Source organism: Sturnira hondurensis, unplaced genomic scaffold (genome assembly GCF_014824575.4).
Source record: "Sturnira hondurensis isolate 20B ecotype Veracruz unplaced genomic scaffold, ASM1482457v3 Scaffold0022566, whole genome shotgun sequence".
NCBI lineage: Eukaryota > Metazoa > Chordata > Mammalia > Chiroptera > Phyllostomidae > Sturnira > Sturnira hondurensis.
This window is the reverse complement of record NW_028095197.1, coordinates 14,613,236-14,625,378: the sequence shown is the minus strand read 5'-3', so window position 1 is coordinate 14,625,378 and position 12,143 is coordinate 14,613,236. Positions and strand designations below refer to the sequence as shown.

General features: G+C 42.8%; 1 protein-coding gene and 1 pseudogene across 4 annotated transcripts in view; both read left to right on the top strand.

Annotated features, from left to right (window-relative positions):
- The window catches only part of ABCA1 (ATP binding cassette subfamily A member 1), a 119,494-nt gene extending 108,002 nt beyond the window's left edge, over nt 1-11,492 (top strand). For all 4 annotated transcript variants that reach the window (XM_037035744.1, XM_037035741.1, XM_037035742.1 and 1 more), the window contains 10 exons: nt 140-269; nt 538-658; nt 1,134-1,196; nt 2,066-2,172; nt 4,218-4,359; nt 4,723-4,857; nt 5,831-5,934; nt 6,501-6,593; nt 7,242-7,485; nt 8,103-11,492. In XM_037035744.1, the coding sequence (XP_036891639.1) occupies nt 140-269; nt 538-658; nt 1,134-1,196; nt 2,066-2,172; nt 4,218-4,359; nt 4,723-4,857; nt 5,831-5,934; nt 6,501-6,593; nt 7,242-7,485; nt 8,103-8,243 (1,280 nt within the window). In that variant the 3' untranslated portion in view covers nt 8,244-11,492. The remainder of the gene's footprint in view (nt 1-139; nt 270-537; nt 659-1,133; nt 1,197-2,065; nt 2,173-4,217; nt 4,360-4,722; nt 4,858-5,830; nt 5,935-6,500; nt 6,594-7,241; nt 7,486-8,102) is intronic.
- On the top strand, nt 1,674-1,880 carry LOC118979897 (uncharacterized; annotated as a pseudogene).
- Nucleotides 11,493-12,143: the final 651 nt, after the last annotated feature.

Genomic DNA, 12,143 nt, shown 5'->3' with positions numbered 1-12,143 from the left:
TCTTACATTTTTTCTCCCCCTCCTCATGGGTGATGACTTCTGGTGTTTCCAGGTAGAGAAGTGCATTTGAACCTGAACTTGAGGAAGGGCTATATGCTTTGCTACTACTCTGACTAGACCTCTGCACTGTGTCTACCAGGGGAGAATCGCTTTGTCTCGCCACTCTCTTGGGACCTGGTGGGCCGAAACCTGTTTGCCATGGCCGTGGAAGGGGTGGTGTTCTTCCTCATCACTGTGTTGATCCAGTACAGATTCTTCATCAGGCCCAGGTGAGCTTTTTCTCAGAATTCACGGAGGAGCACCTGCCTGGGGGCCACAGAGGGGATGCACATGGACATACTTATCAATGGCGTGGGGACTGAATAGTGCTCCAAGCAGATAATCAAATTGTGTTCCTAATGGGGAGTACAGGCCCCAACACTGCCAGTCCCGGACACTGTGGAGAGTAGGTTTTTTATAGGACCGCCTTAGAAATAATATTTCTCTCTTGAAAAAATAGCTTGAAAGGTTGACTTTTCTAAAATTTGTCTCCCTAAGACCTGTAAAGGCAAAGCTTCCTCCTCTGAATGATGAGGATGAGGATGTCAGGCGGGAAAGACAGAGAATTCTTGATGGCGGAGGACACAATGACATCTTGGAAATCAAGGAGTTGACTAAGGTGAGGCAGTGTGAATACGGGCTGTAATAGTGGGTCTTCAGTTTTTTTCCAGATTTATATGTTGGAAACTAGCATTTTGCTGGCTTGAGCTTACTAAAAAGAGCCTGCTTCTCAAAATGGGCACCTACACCAAGCTTTGTCAATGTAGTTATTTTTAAAAATCTGTAGTATCTGTATATATTAAGTAAGTGAAAAACTATGTAGACCTGATGACCAGTATGCTTTGTGAAAGGTTGATGCTAGATTTAAAATTAAAAGAAACCCACTTGTATTTTGAGCCTCAGAGTAATGCAGAAACCCATTGCCACAGAGATAGACCAAAGGCCAAGGCTCTTAGCATGTTCTAATACGCGACTTAGTCTTACTGACTGGTCTTATTCTGCAATGGGTTTGGGTTGGGATTCCCTCTTCATGGCTGCCTGGGATAGCCATGAATCACTGTGGCTCATGAACTTTTGCATTTTGTTCGTTGCAGATATATAGAAGGAAGAGGAAGCCTGCTGTTGACAGGATTTGTGTTGGCATTCCTCCTGGCGAGGTAAAGGCTCTTTCCCTACGTCGTATTTGTCCCTATTAATTCAGACTGTGTCTGCCCAGTCAAACAACAGTGTTTGTCAGGGGGTAGAAGTGGCTTTTAAAGGCTTCTCTACTTGTGTCTCTGTGAAGCAGTCAGTCATTGAGAGAGACTGGCGACCCCGTGTGTCAAGAGAATGATTTAGGATAATCTCAGGCAGTGTGAGAAGAATATGCATGCCAACATGTGATTTTGTGATCTGTTCAAGATGACGAAACTCAAATCGATTTTTAAAATCAGAGTTCCTCTTTTCTTCTTCATGTTTGTGTTCTTTCATGCCCTTTAGCCAGATTACATAGTGAAATTTGACCAGCTGGCTCTCATTATTATTTTTCACTCATTAACTTTGGCCTCCAGTTAAGGACTTGATAACATTACAAAACACTACCGCACTTAAAGTGATCCCATTCATCGTAAAACATCTGTTTAAATGCCCATGTGATAGCTTCTTCACCTTTTGGCTAAGATCTAGTGTGTATCTGTCCTTTTCAGTTTGATATCTGATCTGTCCTCTATCTGAGGACGGTGTATTACATGGCCTTTTAGAACACGGAGATGGAGTAGGGGCTTGTTCCATCCACTCCATGCATCGACCTGTACTTCCCGGAAGTACTGTATTGTAGTACTTCCAGGAACGGTGCACCAAAAAAGAAATATAAAATGCCCACGTGATTCCTGAAGACCAAGAAAACATTCGACTCTTCATTGATATTTGAGAATGATGTTTTAGGATCATGTTATATAAAAACTAAGCTGAGGTAACTATTTCATAATGATCATTTATATTTGGATTTTTCGTAATTTGCTTAAATCCCTTATTTAATCCTTTTCAGTGCTTTGGGCTCCTGGGAGTTAATGGGGCCGGGAAGTCATCGACTTTCAAGATGTTGACTGGAGACACCACTGTGACCAGAGGAGACGCTTTCCTCAACAAGAACAGGTGGGAAAAGAGGCAGTCTGTGTTTTGTTACACAGACCTCTATTACTTATTTAAATAAATCCTGTGTCTTTTTAATGATCACACAGTACCATATAGAGTTTACAAAAACGGTGAAACACAGTAAAGCGTAAAGAAGAAACCCAGAATTGTCCGTAATTGCACTACCTAGAGATACGCACTGCGTACATTTACTGTTTTGCAACAGCTTCATTCAGGTGTAATTCACATGCCACACAGTCTTGTTGTGAGAGTACAATAGGATTTTTAGTAAGTTTGCAAGGTTTTGCAACCATCACCACAATCCAGTTTAAAACATTTCCATCACCCTAAATTTATTTTATATGTACAGGTAAACGTATTATAAAATGGAATCATATAGTATTGCTATTTTTAAAATTAGTTTTCATTGTTTATGAATATATTATTCTACAATGTAGAATTTTATATTCTGCGCAAGATTCCCCTATTTCCTATACCTATAGTTTATTCTATCAGTTTCCTATTGTCGGACATTTATTAGTTTCTGTTTTTTACTATGAAAGTATGTCCTTGCACCCATCTAAGATTATTTCCTCAGGGAAAATTCCTACAAGGTAAGGGGTATCCACTGGCCAGGTTGCCCTTTCTGCAGGTTGTAGCAGTATGTGAGGCTATTACCTGAGAAGGCACAGGTCACTGGCAATCTGATCACTAGGGGTACAGCTGCACTTCAGAGACCTGTAAACAGTGGTATAAGGCAGTGGGTTTGCGTGACCCATACTAGCAAATATATTTTATGACTCAACCCAGTAAATACAAAGACATACACAAGTATATAATAAAGTATTGTAAAACAATACCCACTCCTACTACTTGTAGGGCACTCTTGACATTTCTTATTCTACTCTCTACCCCACATTGTTTAAAAATACTGGTCGTGACCCAATAAATTCATTTCCCAAGCCACTAATGGCTGATGACTCACAGTTTGAACAATGGATGGGATGGGATGGTGGTGGGCACTAACCCATAACATTGAAGAGAATAAGGAACTTAATGTGCTTATGGATCTCCTCCTATGCCTGTAAGCAGTTTTCCCAGGAGCAGTGCAAAGGTTTAAGAGAACAGAAGTCTAGAATAGCAGGCCTCAGGTGCATACCTGCTTCCCCACGCGTGTTCCTGGCACCAGGCTTCTGGGGCACACACCCACGAGGGCCAGTAAGTGGCCCAAACGATGGCTGTAAGAGCTGGCCCGGGCAGTGTAGCTGTGAGAGCCAGGCCATATCCATGGGCACCGCAGTCATCATTCTGGAAAAAGGTGGATCTGGGAGTACTAATCAGATAGCAGAGAGGCATGAATACTGCCGAAAGGCCAAACTCAGGGCTGTCCACAAGTGGTGGCTGAGGTGTAGCCCTCACGTTGGATGTGGACCCTGAGCTTCTCCCACATTTGGGGTTCTTAGATTGGTTTTATTGTGCCTAAAAGCCACCCTACCAATGTATGTAAAATTGTGTTTATAGATGTATTTTTTCCTGTCACCTTAAAAACCAGGAGGGTGCCTTGGTTGGATATTTAGCAGGACCGGGGTGGGTGGTTGGAACGTGCTGTGGCTGAGTCAGTGTGTGGGCAGCAGTGTGCAGCGGGATTCACACCCAGCATTGCTGGGCCTGCTCTGGATCTGAACGGCCATGACGGAGACTTTGGAGCAGCCGAGCACTTGGTGCATGTGATTGGATCACAGCGTCAAGTCTGGGGTAGAAGTTCATGTTACAGTCCCAGAACTGTATGAGTGGGATTATTGGTAAAGGTGCTGCAGTGCTTGGGGTGGACTCAGGAATTCTAAAGTGGGACTGAGCCTACAGATTGAAGGGTTGGGGGAACCAGATGCCAAGACCGGGCAGGATAGAGGCAGGAACCCTGACTGCCAGGAGGGGCTGGCATCCAGCGGCGGAAAGGCTGTTGCTACAGCACGTTTGCTCACGGGTATTTTTTGTCACATATAAGACTGTCTGATCAGAGTATCTCCAAATGCCCAAAACCTGACCAGTTTCGTTTTTCTTTGCAGTATCTTATCAAACATCCACGAAGTTCATCAAAACATGGGCTATTGCCCTCAGTTCGATGCCATCACAGAGCTGATGACCGGGAGAGAACACGTGGAGTTCTTTGCCCTCTTGAGAGGAGTCCCAGAGAAAGAAGTGGGCAAGGTACTGTGGGTACCAGCAAGCTAGCCTGCCTTGTGTGGCATCCTGACAGTATACCTTATGGCTAGGACTTTCACATGACCATCAGCTTCAGGCTGTTTTTCTGCATGGATGCGGCAGCATGAAATTTTGGTTTTTTGCCCCCACTCTCAGTGCGGGACTTGGTGGTGGTGGTGGTGGTGTGGGGAGCTGTGCGCAGGCCCACGCGGAAGGGCCATATTCCCTGTGTTTGGCTCTGTGGCACTTGCCCGACCATGATTAGAGAATTTGGTCTGACTCAGGGGAAGACCTTTCCTGTGTAAGTGCAGGAAAGCGTGATAAAGTTACCAAACCAGATGGATGTCAAGGGGCTTTTCATTGCCCTAGGTCGGTGAGTGGGCAATTCGGAAACTGGGCCTTGTGAAGTACGGTGAAAAATACGCTGGCAACTACAGTGGAGGTAACAAGCGCAAGCTTTCGACGGCCATGGCTTTGATCGGCGAGCCCCCTGTGGTGTTTCTGGTGAGTCTGTAAATGGGAAACTGTGCCGGCCTGCATGGAAAACAGCACTTTTCTAGAAAACTCCTGTACATCCAGGGTGTTGTCTGACCGGCTGGCCTGTGACCAGCACCCCTCCCCTGATCAGGAACAGCCGAGCAGCCTCAGAGAGCCAGAGGGAAGCCCCCTGGGCCTGTCCCTGACACACCCTGGGTGGCTTTGCCATGCCCTAGGCTTCCGAAGGGAGATGCTCCCGGGGCCTCGTTTCTCTGGCACGGAGAACCCAGCAAGTGTGCTAAGGCTGGGTGTGTGGTCTGCCTTTTCTCTGAAACATTTTTTACCATCTCTGTGTTCATCCCTGAATATGGAGAGTGTGGACACAGCTTCAAGATCCCCGAAGTAGCCCCTGGGCCACAGTCCTCACGTGCTGACAGGAAGGTGGAAGATTAGATGGGATGGTGACCCTTGACCCTTTTCCTTCTGTGGAGACAAGCACTGAAGTTACTACAGAAAGAAGCCTTGGTTGAGGCTTTAATGTTAGCCAGGCTGTTTGGACCTGGAATTTAAGACTGGCAAGTACAGTAAGACAGGCTGAGCTGGAGTGAGCTAGAAGAAGAAAAGGAGATGGGATTTTATCAAAGCTGTATACTGACCTCTGTAGAGATTTCAGACAAAAAGAATTTTTAGTATATACTTGTCAGTCACGAAAAGACGACTGAAACTAAATGGTTTTTTTCCCTTCCATTTCTGTTTACTTGGAGAAATTTGGTTTCATAAAAATGTCAGTTGAGTTTTCTGCTTCGGCGAGACGTTTGTGAGAGTGAACTGGTTCTTGGATGTAAGGTTTGGTTCTCTGGTCCATCCGTAAACAACTAGAAACCGGTTGAGTTAAAATTTAGGCTGTTCCAGAGATGCTTCTGCATCTGAAACCAAATCTGTGTTTGACGTTTTGTTTTCCCCCCAGCAAATAATAGGACTTGTTTTTTCCTAATTCCAGGATGAGCCGACCACTGGCATGGACCCCAAAGCCCGGAGATTCCTGTGGAATTGTGCCCTAAGTGTCGTCAAGGAGGGCCGATCAGTAGTGCTTACGTCTCACAGGTCTGTAGTGAAGACCTGGCTTGGCTTCTCCAGGGTGTGATGTTAAAATTGCCAACTGATATAAATGATCATTGTGGAAAAACTAGAAAATACAAGAAGGCAATGAGAAAATCAGCTAGAATTGTCTGAATTGCATCACCTGTAGATAACAATTACTATCATTGGGAAATAATATGTTTGCTGTGTCTTATGCGAATCTAAATACACAAGTGTGTGTGGTCTGTGTGTGTGATTTGTAAACAAAAATCCAAGCTTAGTGTTACTGCTCTTTCTCATTTAACAGTGTACCGTGAATGATATTCCAAGTCAGTTATTTCTTCTAGCTGGATCATAGTCCATTTGGATATGCTCCAGATTTATTTAATTCTTTTTTTGGTAGACGCTTGGATTGTTTCCAGCTTTGTCCTGACTTTAAACAAAACTGCAGTGACCAGTGTTTGTAACAGGATGCAGTTATACCTTAGGAAGCTGGGAATGTTTCTTGGAAATGTCGGATGTCACGGTGATGTTCTAAAGGGTATAGGAGCATCTCTCTAAAGCTTAAACCTCATTCTGCTTTCCCACAGTATGGAAGAATGCGAAGCTCTTTGCACTAGGATGGCAATTATGGTCAACGGGAAGTTCAGGTGTCTCGGTAGCGTCCAACATCTGAAAAATAGGTAACAAGTCATTTCCTTGGGATAGCACCTACTGAGAAAGCTTGTATTTCCTTCCTTTTGTGCGTGTATAAACGGTGGCTCTTAACAAAAGGGAAATACACGGAACAAAATGGTACAGTGGTAAGAACGGGGGCTTGGAGGTCGAACAGAGCTGCATTCCAATTCTGTCTTTACCTTTGACTGGTCGCGTGCCCTTGGGCACGTCACTTGACGTCTCTGAGAGGATGTTCCTTAAAGAATATTTACCCACAGCTTTGAGATGAAATGGAAAAATTTCATCTGGAATTTTTCCAGATGAAAAATTCTGGGATGGTTAGAGCACAGGCTTCGGAGTCAAATGCAGACGGGTGCACACCCTGGTCCTGCCCCTTACGAGCTCTGTTCTATGGGGAAGTAACCAAGTCCCCGGGTTTTGGATTCTCTGGAACACCTGCTGGGCTTCACAGGGTCAGGTGCAGATTCAGTGAAACCACGTGTCCAAGGCCCTCAGCACAGCGCCTCTAGTAGAGCAGGTGTTCCGTCAATGAGAATGAGTTCCTTCTCTGTGGCACTTAATTTTGGGTCTGTCAGGGACCGGGGACCCCTCTTCTTCTTTTGAAAAACGTCCTGAGGATCTTCCATCAGGGCTTTGTTTTTTTCTGCTTTCAGGTTTGGAGATGGTTATACAATAGTGGTACGAATAGCAGGGTCCAACCCTGACCTGAAGCCCGTGCAGGACTTCTTCGGACTGGCCTTTCCGGGAAGCGTCCTCAAGGAGAAGCACCGGAACATGCTGCAGTACCAGCTCCCGTCCTCGCTGTCTTCCCTGGCCCGGATATTCAGCATCCTTTCCCAGAGCAAAAAGCGACTCCACATAGAGGACTACTCTGTTTCTCAGACAACACTTGACCAAGTAAGCTTTGCAGATCAAATCAGATTGCTGTTGCAGGGTGAGGAGTCCTGCTCCCTTCCTCACGCCACCCTGGGCCGCAGAGCAGGGTAGGCGATCTGAGCTTGAATTCCCATCTTCTACTAGTTGCCTGTTTTACTAAGTGTCTCTCAATCTGAAAAGGGAGATGATGCTGTCTACTTCATAGGGTTCTTATGAGAAGAGGCTGTAATAATAATCTTAATAACTACTATTGGGTACCTACCATGTGCCATTTTGCCAGGCAACTTAGCCTATTTAAGTAGCAGCGAACAGATCTGGGCAGATAGTAGGCAGTCCGTAAATGTTCGTGTTCGTCCCCCTTCCCTTTAATCTAACCTGTGTAGGTCACAAACTAAATAGATGATTTGGCAGCTGGTGATTTGGGAGTCAGTAGAGGAGGTTTTTTAAAAAATTAACCAGTTTTTTATTGGTTAATACTTTTTCCAGTATTCCCCCTTTACACAATTTTCTAGATAATCTATGCTATCTTGTGTTTTCCTATCTGACCTAATGTCCACATAGGGAAAAACACAACTAAAATAAAGACAGAGAAAATCGTAGGGGTCTTTATAAAGGTCCATCTTTCTTTCTCTTGACAGGTATTTGTAAACTTTGCCAAGGACCAAAGTGACGATGACCACTTAAAGGACCTGTCATTACACAAAAACCAGACAGTAGTGGACGTTGCAGTTCTCACATCTTTCCTGAAGGACGAGAAAGTGAAAGAAAGTTACGTGTGAACAATCCTGGTCACACAGCGTGGCTCAAAGAAAGGAGGGACTTGCCCTGCCTTTGCACCAGGTGAAGAGTCCAGAGGAAAGAGCCGGACGTTTCTGTGAGAAGTAAACTGGATACTGTACTGATACTATTCAATGCAATGCAATTCAATGCAATGAAAACAAAATTCCGCAACAGGGGCAGTGCCTTTGTAGCCGATGTCTCACGGCTCTCGAGTGAAAAAAGACTTGAATTTAGTTTGTTACCTTATGCCTATGTAAAACTCTAGTATGGAACCCAGTGGACATTCGGGTTTGAAATCATACTTTTTTTTTTCCCTTTGCATTCTCACTGGGGTTGCAACAATAATTCATCAAGTAATCGTGGCCAGTGATCATTTCCCCAAATCAGAAGGCATGCATGCACATCGTCACTCAGTGAGCTGTGCCAGGCCAGGAGACTGGTTTCCTGGGGACACCTCTGTCGATGGCAATGAGTGCACCAGAATTCTTAGTGCCAAGTTGTGCTCAGAAAACCTGGGTGTGTCATGCACACTTTGGTGGAAGCAGTTCTCTCAGTCTATGGACATCGTCAAATATCAGGTGACAAAATGGTGCCATGTGTGGGGGCAAGCAAAGTCCTGCTTTGATCCCCACACCAGTGAGCTGCTCTGGTGGTGGTAACATGCAAACTGTGGGTGGCTCTGGACAGATGAGACTTGGTTTCCTTGTTACATTGTCTCTTGCTTGGAGCTATGGGTCTCCAGGGTCATCTTTTCTGGGACTCTTTAAATGCACTTACGTCCTGGTAAGAAGCAAAGAACCAGCAGCCGGGTTGTTGGGGCTGTAAGCTGCTGTGGCCTGGGCGTGGGATTAAAGAGAGGGTGTGTTCACACCTGGCCAGGCCTGTGTCCCTTGTGTGCACTTGGCCTGGTTGTCTGCCAACACGGTACACTGCATCTTAAGATCTCATCTGACACTGCATAGTATTATTTCTGGCTTTTTGAATTAATCTAGCATACGAAAAGATGGAGTTGTATTTTGACAAAAATCTTTGTACTTTTACTGTTGTTTGGAATGTTAAGTTCTATCAGTGACTTTGGAAACCTTAGAATGGCCTCTTTGTGGAAGCCTGTGGCAGAGGGGAGTATGGCCACACGGCCCCGCCAGCTGTGTTTTCCCACGTGAGTTCGCAGATGGATCGTCTGACTAGTGCCTTGTGACTGGAAAACGGTGTGATGGTCAAGCTGTCATGACATTGTATTTTAAGTTCCTTGAAGATCCTTTCAAATACTTTTCATCTCAGTTCAAGTTTGTTTCTTGTGTCTGTGTTATAGTTGAGTGAGTGTGGGTGGGTGGGTGGATGGGGTGGGGAGGAATTGAGACTCAGACTTCCTGTGCCATGGTGTTGAGCCAACTGGTTTACCAATACAGGGTGTTCAGCTGTGGTTGCGGGGTCCCAATGAAAGAGAATCGGACTGTCCACTTCTTGAAAATAGCAGCAGTGAAACAGTTAAGAGTGTTTAAATGTCCTAAGGGTCACAAGGCTTCAACAATGGGTATTTTTACAGAGAAGACAGCTAATTTGAAAAGTTGTTAAGCAAGACAATTTGTGCTTATGGCTTTTAGTAACTTCAAATAATTGCCTTTGAAGGTCTTGATACTGCATTCACACAATCCCCAATTTTTCATTTCTAAAATCACTAACCTATTGTGAAAAAAAAAAATAACAAATGCCCTCACATGAAGCATATTTCAGGTTTTCCCAACCCAGTCCTATATTTTTAGTCAATAAACACTTCAAAAATATTTTACCAATGCTTAAGGTTACCTGTCTTGAGACAACAAACATGAGGGAACTACTATTTGGTGTAGTTACCTTTCATTACTTGTTCTAAAATTCATTAACTCTAAGAGTGTAAGATTTCAGGTCTATTTTAAATAAATTTTTAGTTTTTAAAAAATTTGTAGAATGTTATAACTCACTGATTGGAAAAGAAAATGACTTTTAGTAATTAATGCCAAAATTGTTTTCTAAAATGATAAGTAATGAAGGTGTAGTTCCAAAAACTAGAGATCTTTATGAGATCATTTTATTTTATGCTTTCTAAAATGATACAAAATTCATAGTAGTCTCTACTTTTCAAATTTAAACTTGTTTTCTCATTTCATTAGAATCATGTTTGAATTTTCTACTCTTATCAAATCTATGAGCAGATCCTTGCTTTAATTACTCTGACATCAAGGCCATATTTAAAAAAAAATTCAAAAGACACTGAACTATTTTGGAAAAATACAATGTTTCAATATAGATTTAAAAGGATCTCTTCTGAAGCTAGAAACAATCTATAGTTACACATCAGCTTCATTAATAGTTACCTTTTAGACTATTTGAATAGTAATCTTTTAAATTTTCCTGTGTAAACATTAGTGGAAATTTTTACCACTCCATACTCAAGTAAAATTTCTGTATATTTCCACAGGGAATATAACTGTGGGTTTCAGACATTCCCAAGTGTTCAAAGATTTCTGCTTTTGCTTCTTTCAGACATCTTGAAAACCTTAGTAACAACTGTGAATATGAAACAGAAAACAGTAACAAAGCCCTCTATACCTAAATGCCCAGCACCGCTCATTGTTTGTCTTGTGTTTTTAAACCAAACCTCAAACTACTGTATTTCAGTATCTGTGCTGAAAGCAATGCATTGTGACTATTAAATGTCGCACATCATTCATTCACTGTATGTAACTATTGACTAAAGGGATTTGTCTATGTTTTCTTCTTGTGGTTGTATATATCAGGAATTTTTTTCCCAAAGAGCCATGTGTCGTAGAATATTGAACCACTTTGATACTGAGATAATTAATTTGTACCCTTGTTACTATTTACTAGTAATATAGTACTATAATAATATTCTAATTTGCATTAAAATGTTGCACCCCTTTTATAGAATGTTTATATTTACATAAGGATTAAGTATTCTTTCTTCTTACACCCGAGGATGAAGCTGTGTTTCTGTGCTTTTTTTTTTTTTGTCATTGGCTCTTCATTCCAAGCACTTTATGTTGTCTGTAATGGGATCTATTTTTGCACTGGAATATCTGAGAATTGCAAAACTAGACAAGTTTTCACAATAGATTTCTAAGTTAAATCATTTTCATTAAAAGGGAAAAAAAGAAAAAATGCATTTGTCTGTAACTTTATATGAAGTATTAAAGGCATATTTCTACGTTGTCATGAGTCACAAAATAAAGCTGTGACGGTTCTGTTGATCTAGATGCATTTTTGTGTGTGTGTGCATTCGCAGCACCACCTACTGTTAAAGCAGTTTGGCTCAAAAGGAGACATTTTAGCAGAGGCTAAATGTCCTGTCAATCACCAAAGAGAACTGAAAGGATTACTTGATGTTTTTAAAAAGGCGGTTTTTACTTTCATGATTCAGTCAAGAAAATAACTGAGATTAAGTAAGTTTAAATGGTTTTTAGTCAAATTTACTCTGCTTAATAATTATGAAGCTGTGGAGATTTCTAAAAATCCTCTGTAGCTAAGACCGTTTAGTAAAAACCTCATTTCATTTGGTAGTAAGGAAGCTACAAATGCAGCCTAGTGCTCTTTTGATTGGTCAGCCAAAAATACAAGGGAACAGGGCGGCAAGTGTACAGCCAGGTGCTGGGCTTGGTGGAAGGGTGAGCCTGCAGGGAAAGGAGGAGTGTGGGCAGAAAAGTGATACTAACGTCAGAGATGCCTTCCTTTTCTCCAGTAAAAAGTGCTGTGCAGTCTACACTTGAGATTATGTAGCGCTGATGAGAAATGGGGATGTATTCTTCACAGCTAATAAGCAATTACAGTCTCAGAAATGACTCTATTTCGGTACTGGAAGAACGCCTGTCAAACATCCCGCCTTAGGCAGCTTGGTGGAGCTG